This window comes from Bombus pyrosoma, linkage group LG2, assembly GCF_014825855.1.
Source record: "Bombus pyrosoma isolate SC7728 linkage group LG2, ASM1482585v1, whole genome shotgun sequence".
NCBI classification, from domain to species: Eukaryota; Metazoa; Arthropoda; class Insecta; order Hymenoptera; family Apidae; genus Bombus; species Bombus pyrosoma.
In genome coordinates this window covers 882,900-900,865 of record NC_057771.1, presented here as the reverse complement: position 1 = coordinate 900,865, position 17,966 = coordinate 882,900, and the positions used below count along the sequence as shown (strand labels likewise).

General features: G+C 41.7%; 1 protein-coding gene across 2 annotated transcripts in view; it reads left to right on the top strand.

Annotated features, from left to right (window-relative positions):
- Window positions 1-17,966, top strand: part of LOC122577604 — a 301,786-nt gene that overhangs the window by 261,661 nt on the left and 22,159 nt on the right. For both annotated transcript variants that reach the window (XM_043748990.1, XM_043748989.1), the window contains exon 6: window positions 12,248-14,241. In XM_043748990.1, the coding sequence (XP_043604925.1) occupies window positions 12,248-14,241 (1,994 nt within the window). The remainder of the gene's footprint in view (window positions 1-12,247; window positions 14,242-17,966) is intronic.

Sequence of the window (17,966 nt, the reverse complement as noted above, 5' to 3'; positions counted from 1 at the left end):
ACGCTGTCTACGTTTTCCTTGCCCGTATTCAGGACGACCTCCGTCTCCAATAAATTCCCATCACCATCCTCAGGTACGCCTCCGAAGAGTAAATCATACCATAAGTGAATCGGAATTGAATTCAATGAGTAAATATGGCGATTGAATAATGAACAGCAACCAAGGGATCCTAGTGCTGCCATGTGAAAGAGAGATTTCATGGGATGCTAAATTATTTCAACCGGAGTTCGTGTAATTATCCGAAAATCCTGATAACAATTAACGCGATATTTTGTGTCGGAGTTCGATTAAATTACTGCGGCAACGTAGAACGCTTGCACACCGTAATTGTTTGCAGCGTGGCTAACACCGCGATTAATTATAAAGCTATATCCGTGGACACATTACGCGCGATTTAATTTTCCTGATATGAATATAATTCCTCACATAGTTTCCAAGAATCGAACTGAGTTTAATTAACTTCTTTGTGATACGCGCGTTTAATTGATGCAACTGTACTAGCTACAATTTGAATACGGTGATGTGTCAGACAATCTTTTAACGCAGTTCACTGGTTCGATAATTACAATGTTAGATAATAATATCGCTGATATTTATTTACTTTCAAAAGTATGAAAATGTACAGAATGTATATAATTCTCCCTTCTCATGCTTCTTAATCACTCTTAATCATCTCTGTCCAAGTTTTCTTTCATATTTTGAAACAAGTAAAAACATCTTTTGATAATTCTTTTCCCCTAATTGAAAAGAAAACACAAAGTGTCATCCAAATATCTTTTCAGACAATACAGCGTATCAATTAAAATGTATTAAAACAGACATCATGAAACCTCTTCGTTTTTCCATTAGAAACCAAAGAAATAGAAAACAGTTTCATGCCAAAATGTGTGGTATCGCGATTCCCGAAAGTTCGTGTCGCTAATTTAAAAGCAATTCAGCGTCTTGTGTGCTTTGGTCCGCTCTTGCCCCTCGCTTGGCCATCTTTCACGGTACATCATCGAGGAGCAATACATGTAAATCGTCTGGCGCACAATGGCGCTGGTCCACGGACGTATGTGTATATGCGTGAAGTCTAGTCAAGAAGCGGCGACTGGCTGGAAATGCATAAATACATGAACCACGGCGAAACTACGAGCGAAAGAGGGACGGGGACAAGCTTGGCCCGCATATGCCTCGGGCGGGTGGTACCTCCTAGAATCGTAATAATGCATGGATAGCAACTTCCTTCTCGCGAAAACGCGACCTTTCGGAATGTCATCGCTTTTTTCCCTTTTGAAAAAAATTGTGCGATTTCGAGAACACCGGAGATCGCGCCAGGGATGAGAAATGATAGATTTTATTTCTTTTAAATTCTCCTTTGTATTTTTAGACTTTTTTTTTTAGAGAATGAGAAAGGAATACGTTAATGCAACGTTGCAATTATTTGGGTTAATACCGGATTTATTTTTTGGATCTAATTTGGAACGTGTGTCTAATAGTGGAGGAATTACTAGGTATGTATAAAGAATTAAAAATAGCTGAAAATTTTCTCGTTATTACAGGGTGAAGGGGAAGTACGTTTTTCCCCATTCTGCGCTGTTACGCACGGGAATTTTTGGTCAGAAAAATTCTGTTCGGATGCGGTAATACGTGAATTTTTAGAGAGGAAAAAGTGACCATTAGTTTTGCTACACGGGAAGTTAGCTTCGTTTTAAATACGTTTACATGGAAATTCATGTAGGTTGAATGCTCGTTATTATAAATTTATTATCCCTTTTCAAAGTTTTAAATATTGCGTGAAGTGGAACATCAACAAGACAGACGAGAAACTAAGTAGAGAAATTAAATTGTATGTACAAATTTTTAAATAAAGTGTAATAAAAAAGAATATTTCGGCCTGGTTACAGACGGCACTCCAGCCGAAATAATTTTCACCGCGACGTAATTAACCTTGGAAGTATGTGAAACATCTCAAGAAACACGCTCGCTGACCACATTAATCTTGTCGATCCGTTCAGGAATACTTTAACCAACGTAGAAATCTCATAACACGATATAGAACAGAATATCTCAACTAGAATCTTCCGTGGTTAAAAAATTTATTAGATATTCATTTCAACGAAGCAAACAAAAAGCAAAAATTAAGAATATCTATATTAATCGAACTTCCAAGAGATGGTTACTCCGTAGCCAGTAACTTTATAATCATCAATTCTAACGATACTAATCACAAGAAAAGAAAATGTGCAATATTTTCTATAAAAGAATCATCTGGAGATCGGTTAGAGAATGAAATGGAAGTATAATTTAGAATCAAACAATTCGAGCATTAACTATACAACATAATGAGTCTGCAAGCATTAAAGAGATGACATTCGCATTCCTGCGTTACTGTCATGCGAGTAATTACGCAATGGCGAGCGAGAAGGAGGCGTGGGAGAAACGGAGTGGCGAACGAGCAACAGTCACGCGGAGAGGAGGAAAATAGACGAGAAGGAGGCTGACTGGAAGGGTTGCTGGTGTATTGCTGCTGCCTCGCGCCGGCGTTGCTTGGCTGAACGTCTCCGAGTTGGCGTTGCGCGATTTGCAGCCAACAGGAGAAACCAGAGCTAATAAAAGCCCACAATTACCTCCGGTTCGAGCCATTTGTCTTGACGGGCGTCTCATGCCCGATATAATTCACCCTGGTAACAACACATTGTTGCCTAATGAGGTATAAAACATTCTGGGATATCTGGCTGTCTCACAGCAGGGCGGTCCCTGTTTTCGCCACGCTGATCCGTGCTACCGATGAGTCTTCCTCTATCCATAATATCCTTATATTAGCCGGTCAGTACTTATCCTTTGGACTGATGGGACTTCTTCAGTAAGGTTTTCTATCATTTAGTTGGCCCTAACATAAATTATTTTGTGTTGATTAGAAGGGAACAGATGTTTCGTTCGATGGTTCTCTTGGATCAATGATTTGTATAATTGAATTGGATTATCGGATATAGGGGTATCTGGAATACGAAGATTAATTTAGCGCTAAATTTTCTATCTCGAATTGTGATGTCATGATCATTGGTAGTAAACTATAAGGAATATTAGGTCTTTTTTGGATATAGGATAGGGAAAATAGAATCAGATGTGACTGATAGCAATCTTAGAAATCTGAAGTATCAATTGTGGATAATCTGTCTTAAGACAAGAAATATAACAGTCTGTATTTAGTTAACTTTTTCTTCTCATACTTTTAAGCGCAAATATGACTTGAGCGAATCATATTATGCCATAAATATCTTGGACTAATATTGACATACTAATTACACGAACAATTAATCTTTGCAAGATACATAATCTGAAAGAAACCTTGCATTGAACAATTCTCACATTTTAAATGCAAAGCTTTATCTATATCTCATGAATTCCCTTTGTAAAGACTTCTTCTTCCTCATGTGAATCCCACGAACTTCTCTCGATACAATTTTCTAAGAACAAGCTCGTGTCTTCAACATTGTGTTACAGAGCATGAACGCAGCTATACATATCCGAACAGAACGTGTTTCATCGATTTGATTTAGCAGAGGGGTGTGCTACGTGGCCTCTTCACTCAGTCCAGCACCCATTCTCTCCTTTTTGTCTTTATTTCTTCTGGACCGGCAGTGATTTGTTGCGATAAAGTCGCATCGGCAGGCGACGCACGTGTATCGCGTGTCGAAGGACATGTTTCCGTTCACAGGGTCCTATCGAGGATGTTGCCGAGGAAAAGGGCCAAGGTTATGATATATTTGTAATCATGTTACTCGATACGTGCCCTTCCGTTACAACTGCTCTCGGTAACAAACTGCCTGCCGACCTTTTTTTCACTTTATGGCCGTGTGCACGCACGTATAACACTTCGTGGTGCACGGAATGAGAGAGTTGCCGAACTCTCCGCGTCCCGTGTATTTATGGCTGGAAAAAGCGACGTCGTAAACGGGATTTGTACGCGACTCGCCAGTCAGAAAAATCCCAAGAACCGTCTATATTGTTTTATCGACAGCGATCGTGGATCAATTGTTTTGTTTCTTCTCTTGATGCTTATTGGAGCGTATAGAAAAAGCAGAGCAATTGAAATATTAAAGAATTTCACTCGTTACCTGGAATTGGCGCGTTCATTGTGTAAATATGATCCGGATCTACGTTATCACGCAATAAAAATCATGAAATTTCATAAAAATCAACAATTCGCGAGTAAAGAAAATAGTAAAATTTTTATAGGGTTAAGTTTTTTACAACAACTATTCTTTAATAGTGGTGGAGTAAAAGTAGATTGACAGCGTACTCGAAATGGTAAGTAAAATAAAGTAAAGGAAATTCGTGAAAAATACTTAAATTATTTTCTTGTTAAAATCACCATATAATTATGGAACTATGTAACTTGTCCACAACAAGGGAATAGAATGACAATTTTGTCAAATTATGCTTAACTTCATTAAACCATCGGTTCGTTGATTCACAAAAGTCACGGAAAATTTCTGGTCAACGTGATAACGGAAACAGTCTGAAGATCATCGAATTCATCGACACACGCGTCTACACGTAATTCCGGGCGAGAAAGCGTAGCAGACGGGGCTGTCGAGTTTTAAGGGGCGTCATCAGTGCAATCCCATGAGTCTGGAGAAATTGCATTGTAATCCAAGAACACCGCGAGGCGGACTGGTTTTCGGTGAGGCAATTCCAACAACCCGTAACAATCTAGCGGCGACGTCGACGAAGGCATATTATTATAGCCGTAGCATGGACAGTTTATTCCGGGTTCGTTTCAGGATTTACTGCGCTCCGCGTTCTCTCCGGTAAGAACTCATCCCAGACTGACGTTAGTTTTCACCGCATTTCCCGTGCAGATGCTGCTCCGTCTTATCTCAATTGACATAATGAAATTGTCAATCAGAAGTTATTAGTTGGCCGTGGGAATAACGCGTCGGCCGGCTTGCTGTTTCAAAAACTAATTTGCCTTCTATCGTGACAAGGTCGTTAAGGGTTCTTGTCTTGCGTCGTTCTAATAGTATCTTAGGCTATAGCAGCGATATTATGGAGGTTAAGAGGTGAATGTGAGAAAAATCGAGTGCTAACAGTTGTTCAGTTACATTAATTCACGCGTGGTAAGCATGTTTCTACTTCATTTTGATTACTCAAGAGAATAAGAAGAGTAGTTGAACTCAAAAAATTTAATTCATGTCTTGTGCAAGATTAATTTGGAAAATACAAAATAAATGAAGATTTTTAGTTAATTTGAATAAAGGTCTGGGTATAATTTTATTTGATTCTAAGCGAGAGAGGGTTCACATTAATTTTATAAACTATACTTTTCCAATGAAAGTATCAGAAGTGAGAATTTTCGTCAAAAATAAAATTTTGTAGTGCTTCACTTGAGATTCGAATATATAGAATATTACTATAACCATAAGAAGGATACACGTGCTGCTACTTGTCACTATGACATTATCGATCCAATGGCTCGGTTCGTCGTCGGCTGGTCCGAGTACGGTCCCTTCTTACTATCCCCTCTTCTCTTCGTCCCTCTTTGTACATACCCGACTTTGCAACCCCCTCTGTGCAACCCTTTAGGGTCGCGTTCCTCACAGATATCAGTGTGAAACTTTCAGGAACGTCCTTTCCGATTTCCGTTCTTTGCAACCCTAGAAGTATTGAGATACATATGACGCGTACACTTGTAATATAAAATCACATTCGATTTTCACGATATAAATAAATTTTTGTTTTTATACACTTCTCAGTATTTTAACCTATTATTCTATGCAGACATTGCAAATGCGGGACATTAAACGAAGACCTAACTCTTTCCTTATTCTGTATTTCATCTAACATGTAATATATATTATTTTAATTTAAATAGAATTAGTATATCAAGGAACGATCTGAGTACTGTTGGCAATATTTGTTGCAGTGTTTGAGTAATATTGCTAGGAGAATTACTATGTTGTTTCTGCGTATTTCCTACTCGTTATTTTTATAAGTATTCTTAAAAAGTAGTGTCACTCGCAAATAAAATTAAATTTCCATTTCAACGGTACAAAATTACAAACTAGTTCAGTCACAAAATTATACTTCACAATTGGTAAAATCTTATTATTTAACGACACGAATCGTACACCACTTCAATCATCATATCTACGAACCGGAAACCACTTATCATCGTCACACACTCGAGAAAAAGAAAAGAAATATAAGTAATATAAATCGACGGAAGAAGGGAACATGACTGGTCCGAGTTCCTGAGAACAGCGTCGACGCCGGTACCGACGCCGACGTAACTGCGAAAATTTGCGCCCGCTTACCCCAGCTTCACTATAAATCAGTTGAAATTTGTTATGCGCGGCACGCAGATGGTTTTGTTATATGAAAATATGTGCCGCGTAGGGATGGTATAAGTATCCCTCGGTAAAACACATCCCTTATACCCCATACCCTCGGGTTGGCTCGTCTCGCCCCGCTCCTTACCCCAGACAGGCCCGAGGCGTCATGCTGTTCTGCGCTCTCTTTAATTACTCCCCGAAACCGGGACGCGTGACGTATTGCCGTGTGCTGAAAAGGACAAAAAAAGCGACCTCCACCTTGGACCTGGCGCGTTGATCCATAGCCGGCCCGTTAATCGAACCAGAAATCTCAGGACCACTTTGTTACACTAGAAAACAATATCTCGAACGTTTGTGTTTGGACCATTTTCGAATTTTAAGGATTGATAACATTACTGAATAAGATCTTAATTGAAGTTATTGAAAACATGTCATAATTTGTTAGAATTAATTTATCAAATATATAAAACTGAACACTGATTGTGTCTTATTCTATTTAAAGAATTCGCAAGTCAGTGGAGAAGTATAGATCTAACTTTCCCTAAAACTGAGATTAAATATTGGAAATAGTATCTAAGATTGATATATCTGTATTGATTAAGAGAATTTTTTTATCAATTTTCAAGTTGTAACGATATAGTATAACGTGTTCTATTATTATATTTGAAAGTATGCACATTGTTCTATTATAATTTGCACAATTTTATTCATAGTTAATTTAACGATTTTGTTGCTTATATTGTTTTTCTTTTGAGAGCTTCAAGTAGTCCTTTACGGCGACATTTGATTAACTTTTCTGTTACTGTGTTTAATAACTATACATTTTTCATTTTCATTAAACGTAGCGTATAGCAACTTATAACCAATTTCAAACCTACAGACAACGTCTCAACTCTTTATTCTAAATTACAACACTACTCCAGAATCAAACAGCAAGACAATAAGTATATCAATTTTATGAACGACAAGTTTATGAGCAACATTATCACTTTACCTTCGTCCATGCATTCGAAACTTGAAAAATATGTAGGGTATTTTTCTTGCTCAAGTCCAGGCACACCTAAAACTGTCAGAAAACTCGATGAAACAGGACAACGATGTAAGACGCTTCTTATACGGCAAAACAGGGTCCAGCGATAGAGGAGGAGCCACTTAAAACGTTAGCCCCGGCAGCGTTAAATATTTGATCAGAATTCGATTGCTTTAAGACGTCAGTCTGCAAGCTGGGGGCGCGGCTGGTGAGGACACGAGAAGGAAAGAAACAGGATGAGAGCGAAGTGGTTGACGTAAGGGCGGATAGTTAGTAAAGGGACGAGAGCTATTCCCTGGAGCTGGATGGATGTCCGAATCGGGCAGCTGTCCTAGTCACAGCGTTCTTTCTCCGCTTGCACTGATGCCACGACATGAACCCCGCTTTAAAATCCTTTTCCCTTGTCCTTCGATGTGAAAGCAACTCGACAGAGAATAGCATTGCTGGATCCCCTTTGGAAATAAAGCCAATTCGTTAGGTTTCTCGGGCTCAAATCGTGTTCAGTAGAATACCACCGTCGATGGTCAGACAATGCACGCCACTAGTCTCGCTCGATTAAATAAGAGTTCTCGACATTCTCGTCGGGTCTGCGAATTTTTTGATATATCTGATTAATACTTTGAAATATTCAAATATTTATTATTGTTCTATATCAACGAATATCGAATAATTAATAGCATTAAGTTGTAGCAGCCAATATTTCGGAGCAATGCTACTAATAATAATGATTGAAGCAAAATGTAGTAATTTTTTCGATAGAGAATAAAATTATTGTGGAGGAGTGGAGTTTTATGGATATGAATCACACGGAATCTGTCGTTGTTATTCCATAGTCACGCTGTGCCTTCATTCAGCGTTTAAGAAGGCGATGGGGAGCGGGAAGAGTCTGAGTCGCAAAACTCACGCGAATCCACGTGGTGCCAAGTGGGGTGCATTAGCCAAGTTCCCCATTATCCACGCGTGAGAGACCCCTAAATTATCCGGCATTCGCCTAGCACCGACCCCCCACCCTTGAATGTCGGCGAGAAAAAGATGTACGAGTTCCTCTCGCGAGAACACCCTCCGTGGATGCTTAGACGGAGTAGGTACAACGAAAATCATTCTTATTCCTTAGTATATAAAAACGAACAAGTGGAAACAAGTATTTTGTAAATTGTATTTTCACATGGTTCTTTATAATCTCGAATAAAAATTTGGAACGCGATGGTCTTTAGAATGCGAAATATGAATATTACTGCATATTAGATTCACCGTTTATAGAAGAAACCATCAAATAAAGATTTGAGACGAATAGAAAGTTGAAAGAAGATTAATTTATACTTCGAAAAAGCTACACCATGTAGATATTGATGCACAATATCCTATTATCATCGCAACTGAAGAATATATATTCAGCTTATCTTAATGAAGTGATCAAGACAAGTAACCCTCAATGTCAACATTTTACAATTGTTTTGACATAAATCTAGAAACAGACTTAACCTCGAATACTGTTAAGAGTACCGTGATCCTAGCGTGGTTTATCTAATTGGAATTGTCGAGGACTCGAAGAAGGACGCCAGACCCAGCAAGAAGCAACGACGAAAGATGAGGAGCGAGTGAGCGAGACTGAGGAAGTGAGCACGAATAGGGAAAGTGTATAAGAGAAAGAGAGAGGGGGCGAGTACTTGAAGAACCATCGGTAAGACGAAGGGACTGTGTAAGTTTGGGCTATCTCTGAGAGCACAGTTCCAAGGAGGCTCCTTTAGACTCTAGTGACGTGACGTCGCCTAATACTCTAATCCCTTCAGTAGAGGCACCATCGTCCGCTTCTGCAGCCTGGTGTTCCTGGGTAACCATCTCCTCCGCTAGGAACGGCACTTGCTAATTAATTGACGAGTACGGATTTTGAGGTGTCGAGAATCTTCATGTCTGTCAAGAGGGAGGACTGTTATCAGTCAACGCAGGCTGAACAGCAAACGTATAACACTTATACCGAGTACTTTCGATTTATATTGATTTCGTACGACTTTTTGCAATATTATGTTTACATTTTTTTTTCACTGAGGTAGGAATCACTCGTGCAGTCACTCATATTGAAAATCGTAAATTATCTGATTCACCTATTTAACAAAAAATGATGAAATTGTTAAGGAGAAGTTTATAATCTGCAACTTATAACTTTTTAATTCACCAATATTACTGGTCGGTAAATTATTATACAAAAAGGCCCTGGTATTAGGAGAATAATTCTCGACATGAAAATAAGTCCTAAATTCTGTATTGCACATCTTTCTGCATTAACCAAATAATGCACTCAGATTCTTTATAAACTCGAGTACTACAATTAAATCAAACATCGCTCACAGTAAAAGGGGACTAAACAACTGCCGTCGTCGATTCGCGAGAAAGGCAGAGACTTTAACAGCGGACGTGACATTTCCTTGGACGCAAAAACGAAACCAATCTTTACGCGATACCACGTCGACGGACGTAGGTACTCGGTCCAGGAAAAGGGCTGCTTTCTAATTATTCCCCACAGGCCATAAGGGATGACACGTAATTGGAGGGTGGACGAGGAAGCATTGATCCCTAACTGGAAGGGATTCAAGCTCTTCCTTGCTCTGCTTCAGCCACCTAACTCTCTCTTCCTTTCACTCGCCTTCTCTCTTTCTTTTTCCTTATCTTTCACTCGCTCGCGTAGCTGTCGAACTCTTGAACACCGAATGCTGGACCAATGAGCATTGGCCGGCAAAGAAAAGTGATAATGTCTTAAGCCGTCGGTGCGATTTAACTTTCGATTTTAGTCAGAGAGAGCGCATTCTCTTCCTGCGGTCCTTTCTAGGAGTTCGTTGCTCTAAACTCTTCGAGCTTCCCGTGGTCTGAGGAGGGTTTAGGGTTTAAGGAAAGCCCTCTCACTCCAGAGATCCTTTCGAAGCTCCCGCTAAGCGCTCACGCTGATCCTGCTCTTCTTCTTCTTCCTGTACCGTCTCTCGGAACCTCTCGGATTTATCTAATTCGAGTTGTAGCTTCCTGCTATCGCTCTAAACCGTACGAGCTAGCCGATAGGGGTGGCCCCATCGATTGAAAATATACGTAGTCCCGTGCGATCATTCGCGATCGGGAAACGGGCCGAGGTAACCGTGCTTGTCCAGATGAATTCGGCTCAGCAATGTGCACGCTAGCTTTTGTTACATAACGGATCGATAAATGTCGTCCAAATATAGCTACATCCTAATACCTTACTACAGGAAAATTCGACATAAGAGTAAGGCTTACCCTAGGAAATATTTTATCATAACGGTAACTTTCGTTTAGAATTGAGAAACTTGAGAAACTGGTCTAACGAAAATTAACTTAATTCCATTATGTTGAAGTACGGTGAAGTATGGAGACACAACGAACAAAGAATCTCTTCAAATTTTATTTTGAAACAAACGCATTTATATATTACGTAAGTATCGATAATGGCATATTATAATTTTCAAAGCATCTTCCTCTACATATTTCGAACGCAAGGAAAAAATTCGCGTATGTTCAAATGATAATTATGAAGAATCAGTTCGCACACAAATCCCGGTTTTCGCTGCGTAATTGCGACAGCGAGCCTCTTTAAATGTGAACGCTTTACGAGCGACATTCGCAGTAATCAAAAGTAAATACAGCAATGATCACGGAGCCGTCGCCGCGTTTCCGCAGTTTAATTCTAATTGAATTTGACGTTGCTCGTTACGGGAGACCAGACCTCGGCTGAATGTAAAAAAGACAGGAGGTCTCTGGCCGGGGACCAGGATCACCGGGACTTTTAAGGCAAGCGAAGGAAAACCAGGTAGCACAGGTACATGTAGATCGTGAACGAGACAGACGAGTGAGGGGTCGGTGAGGTGGTGGAAGTTAAGATGTGGGTGAATATAAGCGGACCGAAGGTGTACCAGCGCCCGTTGCCCAACACACTGAGAAACACCTTGGTGTGCATCCAGGGGCCGTGTCCCCTACTCTCTCTCTTTCTATGCTTAGGGGGTGGTGAGGTGAGAGTGACGGGGGATGTGCTGAGAGGCCGGGAATCGCGTTCCAGCTAAAGCTAAAAGGGGTGGACAGTGCGCAGAACCCGCCCCCACTTTTCGCGGCGAAGCAGAAGCTGCCAGTTGCTCGCGCAAGCCTTCATCCCCTCCGGTGTCGCGGTGGAAGATCGCCACCCCCGAACGAACTTAAACATAGCACACAGTAGCTCGCGAGCATCCTGCGTGGAAAGGCTCTCCGCGCGCTTGTGCGACACAAAGGCATCTGTCTATATATCGTATATCAAGTCGGTGTAGCCGACCGAACCACGCGAGACTGGTGCGTGAACACGCGAGCGCGCGCGCGCGCGTATATCACATCGAGTGCGTGTACGATCTGTGTCTCCACAATTCCGTGTTCCTAATAATAATCATAGAACGACAGAGTAATATTTAAAGAAAGAATATAAAGAAAACGGAGTGGTATTGTTCAGTCGAAGAAGATACACAATCGCTAGTACATTTCACTCGGGGCCGAAGATCTCAGACGTCTAGACTGGATGGAGAGGGTCCCAAGATTCGAGGCCATGTCCTCGATGGACCTCCACGGCATTCAGGTGAAGTTTCTTGAGAAACTCAGGTTACTTTAGGCTTCGAATGCACGGTTACTGAAAAAACGAAAATAAATAAATAAATAAATAAAAGGTAAAAGAATAGAAAGCGAGGATTAAGAAGATGGGACGGGTGATCTGAGTCGTTTGGAACTGACAGAGATTCTGTTCCCCAGCTACGGGAATTGGTTTTGTTAGATGTTGAGCGATCTTGAGCGAGCGGATTGCACTCATTGATCAAAACTCACTGCATCCATGCATCCGATGAGAGAGCAGATTTCCTGATCCTCTGGAATTTTTGTGTTCCAGGGTGGAACTGACCAGCGTGCCAGGTGGCCAGAATGCGATGGCTCATCTCAAAAAACGGAAGCTGGAAGCAGAATCTGTCAGCCCAAATCCTAAGCAACCACAGCAGCCACAACAACAACAGCCGCACTATCAACAACAGCAACCCTTGATCAACAAGAAGGCTGTTCAAGCGATCATTCCGCAAGAAATGGAGACAGCTGATGCTGCTGCTAAACGAAGAAGGAAAAGCGTTCGCGATGAAGAAACGCGCAAATCGCTCGAAGCCAGTGACTCGAGCAAGAATATACCGTTACCTCAAAAGAAACGAGCATTCGCTGCTGGAAATTCGGGTAGCCCAGCGAGAAAGTCCAGCAAACACTCGGAAGAACCTGAAGACGATGAGACTTTAATCAGAGAAACCGAAGCTGCTTTGAAAAGTTTGTCTGGAAGTTGGCCTGGTCCGAGGGGATCCTTGTATCAACGAGGTAATTCCGACGAGGACAAATACGAGTCGAATTTTGAAAACCTGTTTGAAGAGAAAAAAGATAACCCTAAACTGTCGCCTTCCTCTATGTCCACTTCTTCAACCACTAGCAATGACGCAGGTTGTTCCTTGAAAGACGTGATATCGTTCCGCGGTCAGCAAGATCGTAACAGCAAATCCCAGCAACAGTTGAAGCAACAAGATATGAAGCAACAACAGCACCCGAACAAAGCGAAAAAGGATTTAGACAGTTTGTTAAAAACGGAAAATGAATGCGGCATTATCCAAAACCAAGTAAACGTGAATCCAAACGAACCAGGTAAAATCAGGCCAGTGCCGATGAGATCTTTATCCAATAAAGACAGGAATGACAGGAATATAATCGGTACTCACGTGGACAGTCAAGGTCGACAGACTGACAAATATTCTAGATACGATCCACCCGATTTCAACGAACTTGTCGACGATTCCTCGAACGAATTAGAAATCGACATGTCGGATCCAGCTGCCGAGAAAGACGAAGCTGACAGGGACAAGCTGAACGAGAGGGACAGGGATCGAACATGTAGAAACGGCCAATCGCCGCAAAATTCTAGACAACAGCAGCAACATCAAAACCAATTATATTCAAATTACCACAGGCACTATAACGAGAACAGTATGAAGATTTCGCCAACCGCCACTACCACCTCCTCTTCTTCACCACCGTCGAATTCTCCGTTCTCTGCAACGTCGGCGTTCAGACCACCCAATACGGACCACGCGAAAGCGACTGGCCGCGGTACACCGTCAGTGGCCGTGGCTTCGACAGCGATACCACCTATCGGTCCGTACCCAGCATCTGCTACGTTTGTCGGTTACCCCACTGCTGGTCCAGGACCAACGATGCCAACACCCCAACCTGTTACGGGAATCTCGACCACCTCGGAGGACAAGCATTCCTCCTCTGTATCGTTATTACAATTGAAATCGTCAAAAGAAGAGGTTCATCATGTAACGAGGCACGAGGTGGCACCGAACTCGATGACAGGCAACAAAAGTCCCACCAGTGGCCTTCCTGCTATCACCAGTCCCGATTCCTCAAAACAGTATACGATTCTCCAACCAGCTGGTATCGGGTCGAGGGCAGCCAGTGCCATTCAGGACATAGCCAGAGAGGGAGTGGTTAGTGTAACGGCTGTTAGCAGTTGTAGCACGACCAACGGCAATACGGCCAATGGTATCAACAGTAATAGCAATGGAACTTGTACTAATAACATACCTAGCAAAAGTACGAACAACAACAGTAGTGGTAACGCGAACAATACTGCCAATCCGGTCAGCAATGGCAACGGGAACAATGTCACGAATAGTATCGCTATCACAGCTATTTCAACCAGTACGACGACGTCTAGTCCAACGACTGGTGCTGATGCGACATCAGGAAGTGGAACTGGTCAGCAAGAAACTGTTATGAAAATGGCAGAAAGGCCCGTTACCTTTGATGGCACCAGACCGGGAATGTCCATGTCTCCGTCCAGTCTTAACAGAGGTGAGAGATTCAATATCCTATTCTGTACGAATATCACCGACATCTTCGATATCTACAAGCATCGCATGCTTGTCTTCACGAAGAATTTTGTTTTCATAGAGTTCATTTAAAACGGCTTACGAATTTTATAGCGATATAAAGCATTCGTAGTAACAATAGCATAGGTTCAACTCGTTGTTCCACTCGTGTGTCCCGTCGAGACTTTAACGACTGCAAATAGGAGCAGCGTTTTAAATCGCTTTCCCTAATCGGGACAATTTCGTTAACGAATGAAGGTAGATCGAAGTTGAAGAAATTCGCGAAAACATTGATGAGATTAATGCCGATGGTAGTAGTAGGGTTAGCGCTCGTGTGTTATTCGCTATGAGAGGGGGACAAAAGGCATTTTCGATTCTCCCGCGTACAGTATTCTTCTCCTACTGTCGCTCTTTCTCTGTCACACACACTCTCTCTTACTTTCTCTATGAAGTTAGGGGAGTTAGGGTAGCACGGAAAATCAATAATTACGAAGCGAGGGGCGATGACTCAAATGGTGAAATCAAGGTCTCTCAAAGTAAAGTTATTCTCCGTATCCTCTGCTACAGCCACTTTGTCTTCGTCTTTGCACTGCTTCGAAACTATTCGCTTGATCATGGGAATGTCGCGATGATCGTAAAGACTGGCAGCACGCGGGGAAACTTGCACCTATTACACGCACCCAAGCACGTGCCCTTTAGAATTCTGTACTATAAGTCGGAGTTTACTTTTCCATACTCGCTGCTCTTACAAAATTACTTTCTCCCCTTTTTTTTCAAAATTTACTTTCCTAAAGTTACGTATTCTAATTGTTTCCCTACTCGGCCAAACTTCTATCTTGGAGATGTTCTTAAGATAGAAATGTAGTTGAAAGATTCTTACGTTACGCTTATATTTTACCGCATTTTTTTTAAATAAGATTTTTTATTGAACTATTTTTAAACATTTAATTTTACTTTTATATATCAGAATTTAGTATTAAAATAATATATATTTGTCATGCTATGAATCATTATTGAGAAACTCATTATTCAAAAGATCCCAAAAATAGATTATTCTGATAGTTATAATTTTCATCGTTAACATCTTAGCTAAATAATATTATTTAGTATGATTTAATGAACAACGCGAACTTTACTCACTTGTCTAAAATAAAACACTAGAAATACTGGAACGATCAGTGACAACAAAAAGAAATCAAAGAAAATTCCGGGTGCGCCAACAGGGAGACATTCCACGGTGTGACAGGTGGGAGTTCGAGTGCATTCCAGGGTCTTAGGGCAGCGACGACACGATGTGCCTAGACGGGGAAATTTGGGGTTGATACCACGTCATACGTATAAGCCGCAGCTGTCAGCAGCTAGAAACGTGACTAGCATCCCAGCCACACCACGCTACCTTATTACCACCATGCGGCTCTGCTGCCTGTCCTCATTATCCCCTTAACGTTTTCTCTGACTAAACCTACGAAGACGAACAGTTCAAAAATTCAATCATTGTCGTTCCGCATCCTGTGTAAGTTGACCTAGATAGGCGTTTATAGATATAAACATGTTATAAAAGAAAAATAAAATATGTTATAAATTTCAAGTATTCTATAATAGGGTTCTTCAGGCAAAGTATAGAATTTTTACTAATTATTATTCACTTAGAAGCTAAGTTTTAAAATATCGATCGATCTACTTAATATATCTTAACATAGAACCACTAATTTGTAAAATATTCACGTCTACTAAGATTTCCTTACTTCAACCGTTGCCGAACTCTATCTATCCTTAAACTTCATATAATATGCGTACACTATCTAAAATACAATAGCCCAATCGATCAATCAATTTCATCACACTCAATGACCACAACATTACCTTGCATATCAAAATATTTGTACAAACAAAAACTTCTAACACGCTTCGAACGTTTACGTTGAAGGAATTTCAGCGGCATCTGTCAATCTCTGAGGGGGCGGTTGATTATTAAAAGATTCGTAGGTGGAGATAGGCCGAGCAATCCAGCTCGACGGAAATCTCGATGAATAAACGCGGGGCCGTGATAAGTGGGCACGATTAATCGCATACTTACAAGCGTGACGGCGGTACAGGCGTGCCGGACCCTATGGAGCTATAGTTTTAATCGCAGGCTCGTTCGCCTGTGCCATTCGCGCCGCTCGTTCCTGAGCCTTCCGATTTAGCGACAGGATTGCGTGCACGTCGTACTCCTTCCTTTTTCTCGTCTCTTTCCTCTTTTCCTCCTTCATTATTCTGCCTCTACTCTCTCATTTTTTAAAATATTTTCTCTTTTTTATTCAACACACCGCCGACACACACGGTGCACAGGCATAAGAGCGTGTTGACACGCCATAAAACCGCTATCGGGAAATCCGTCGGCCGCAAAAACCACCCTTTCCGCGTTGAAACAGCGCGGCAGGCAGGGTTGGCCTGGCTAATAAAAAAATAAACTGCCCTGTAACTCAATTTTACGCTGCCTTTGCGACCGCACGCATAAAAAGGACCTTTACTCGCGCGCAGGGGCTCTACCCTCGCGTTACGGCCGCGCGCGTCGCCGTGTGTAAATACGTACTTTGTGATTGTTCCCTGGGCTGTTCTCTTTTTTTAGAATCTTTCGTCTTCTACGTTTGCTTCTCGGCCTTTAAGATCTCGTTTTGAGTCGAACGAGAATCCACGATCATCTTACGTTATAATTACACTTTCCAACCCTTTTCGATAACTATTACGAGGAACATCGTTCCTATTTTGTCTCGTGATACATTTATCTTCGTGTATATAAGGATATATTAAACTTATTAATTGAGAAGCACGAAGATATTCTCCTTATATTAACACCTTTCTTTAATGATTAAAAGAAGCCTGGAAGGGCTCCCCAGTATCGGTCGATTAAAATAAATACGCGCCTATTTATTCACTCCTGCCCTGCGTGGTCATTTAAATCTGTCCATCGATTGATTATGAATACGCGGTTCCCGCGTTTAACCGCAATTTTTACCCACGATGGTATCTAGGATTTCAGCACGGTGCGTGCACGATTGTGGAAAGAGAAGGAGAGAGCGACGAGAAACGAGAACATGAAACGAGAGGAAAGGGGAGAAAGGAAAGAATTCGGCACGCGTCGTGCAGTGGCCCGAATGAATAAAACAATCCTGGTGTTTATGTACACCTCTGGACCTCCCGTGGTGACCCTCACGTGAAATGGCAACAAAATAACACAATTACACACTCGGCCACGGCCTCACCCTCGCTGCCCGCTACTCATCCTCGTTCTCACCCTTTGGATCCGCTCTTTCCTCTTTTCTCTCTGACCCTCTCGTCCATCCCGCCACTGGATCCCATAGTGGAAAACGTGGAGAAAGAGGAAAAAAGAAGAGAGGTCTGGCTGACCGACTCGTTACAAGTCTATTCAGAGATCCGGAAAGAACAGCGCGTGCCGGTATTCATTTTGTTGACCGGAACCATTATCTGCCCCTTCGTTCTTTTCTTCTCTATCTCTGTTTCGTTCTTCGTCCATTTCTTTCTTTTCTACCGGAGCTTAGGCACCGACCAGCCGCTTTAAAACCTTACGGCTAATTTATTAATCCCGCCGGCGGCGGCCAACCGCCACCCTTAGCCGCTTTTTAGCCTGCTACTAATTAAAAAGCACGGAATTCCGTTCGTTCTTCCTTCACCGATCTGGGGGATTGTTCGTTATTTCTTTATTAG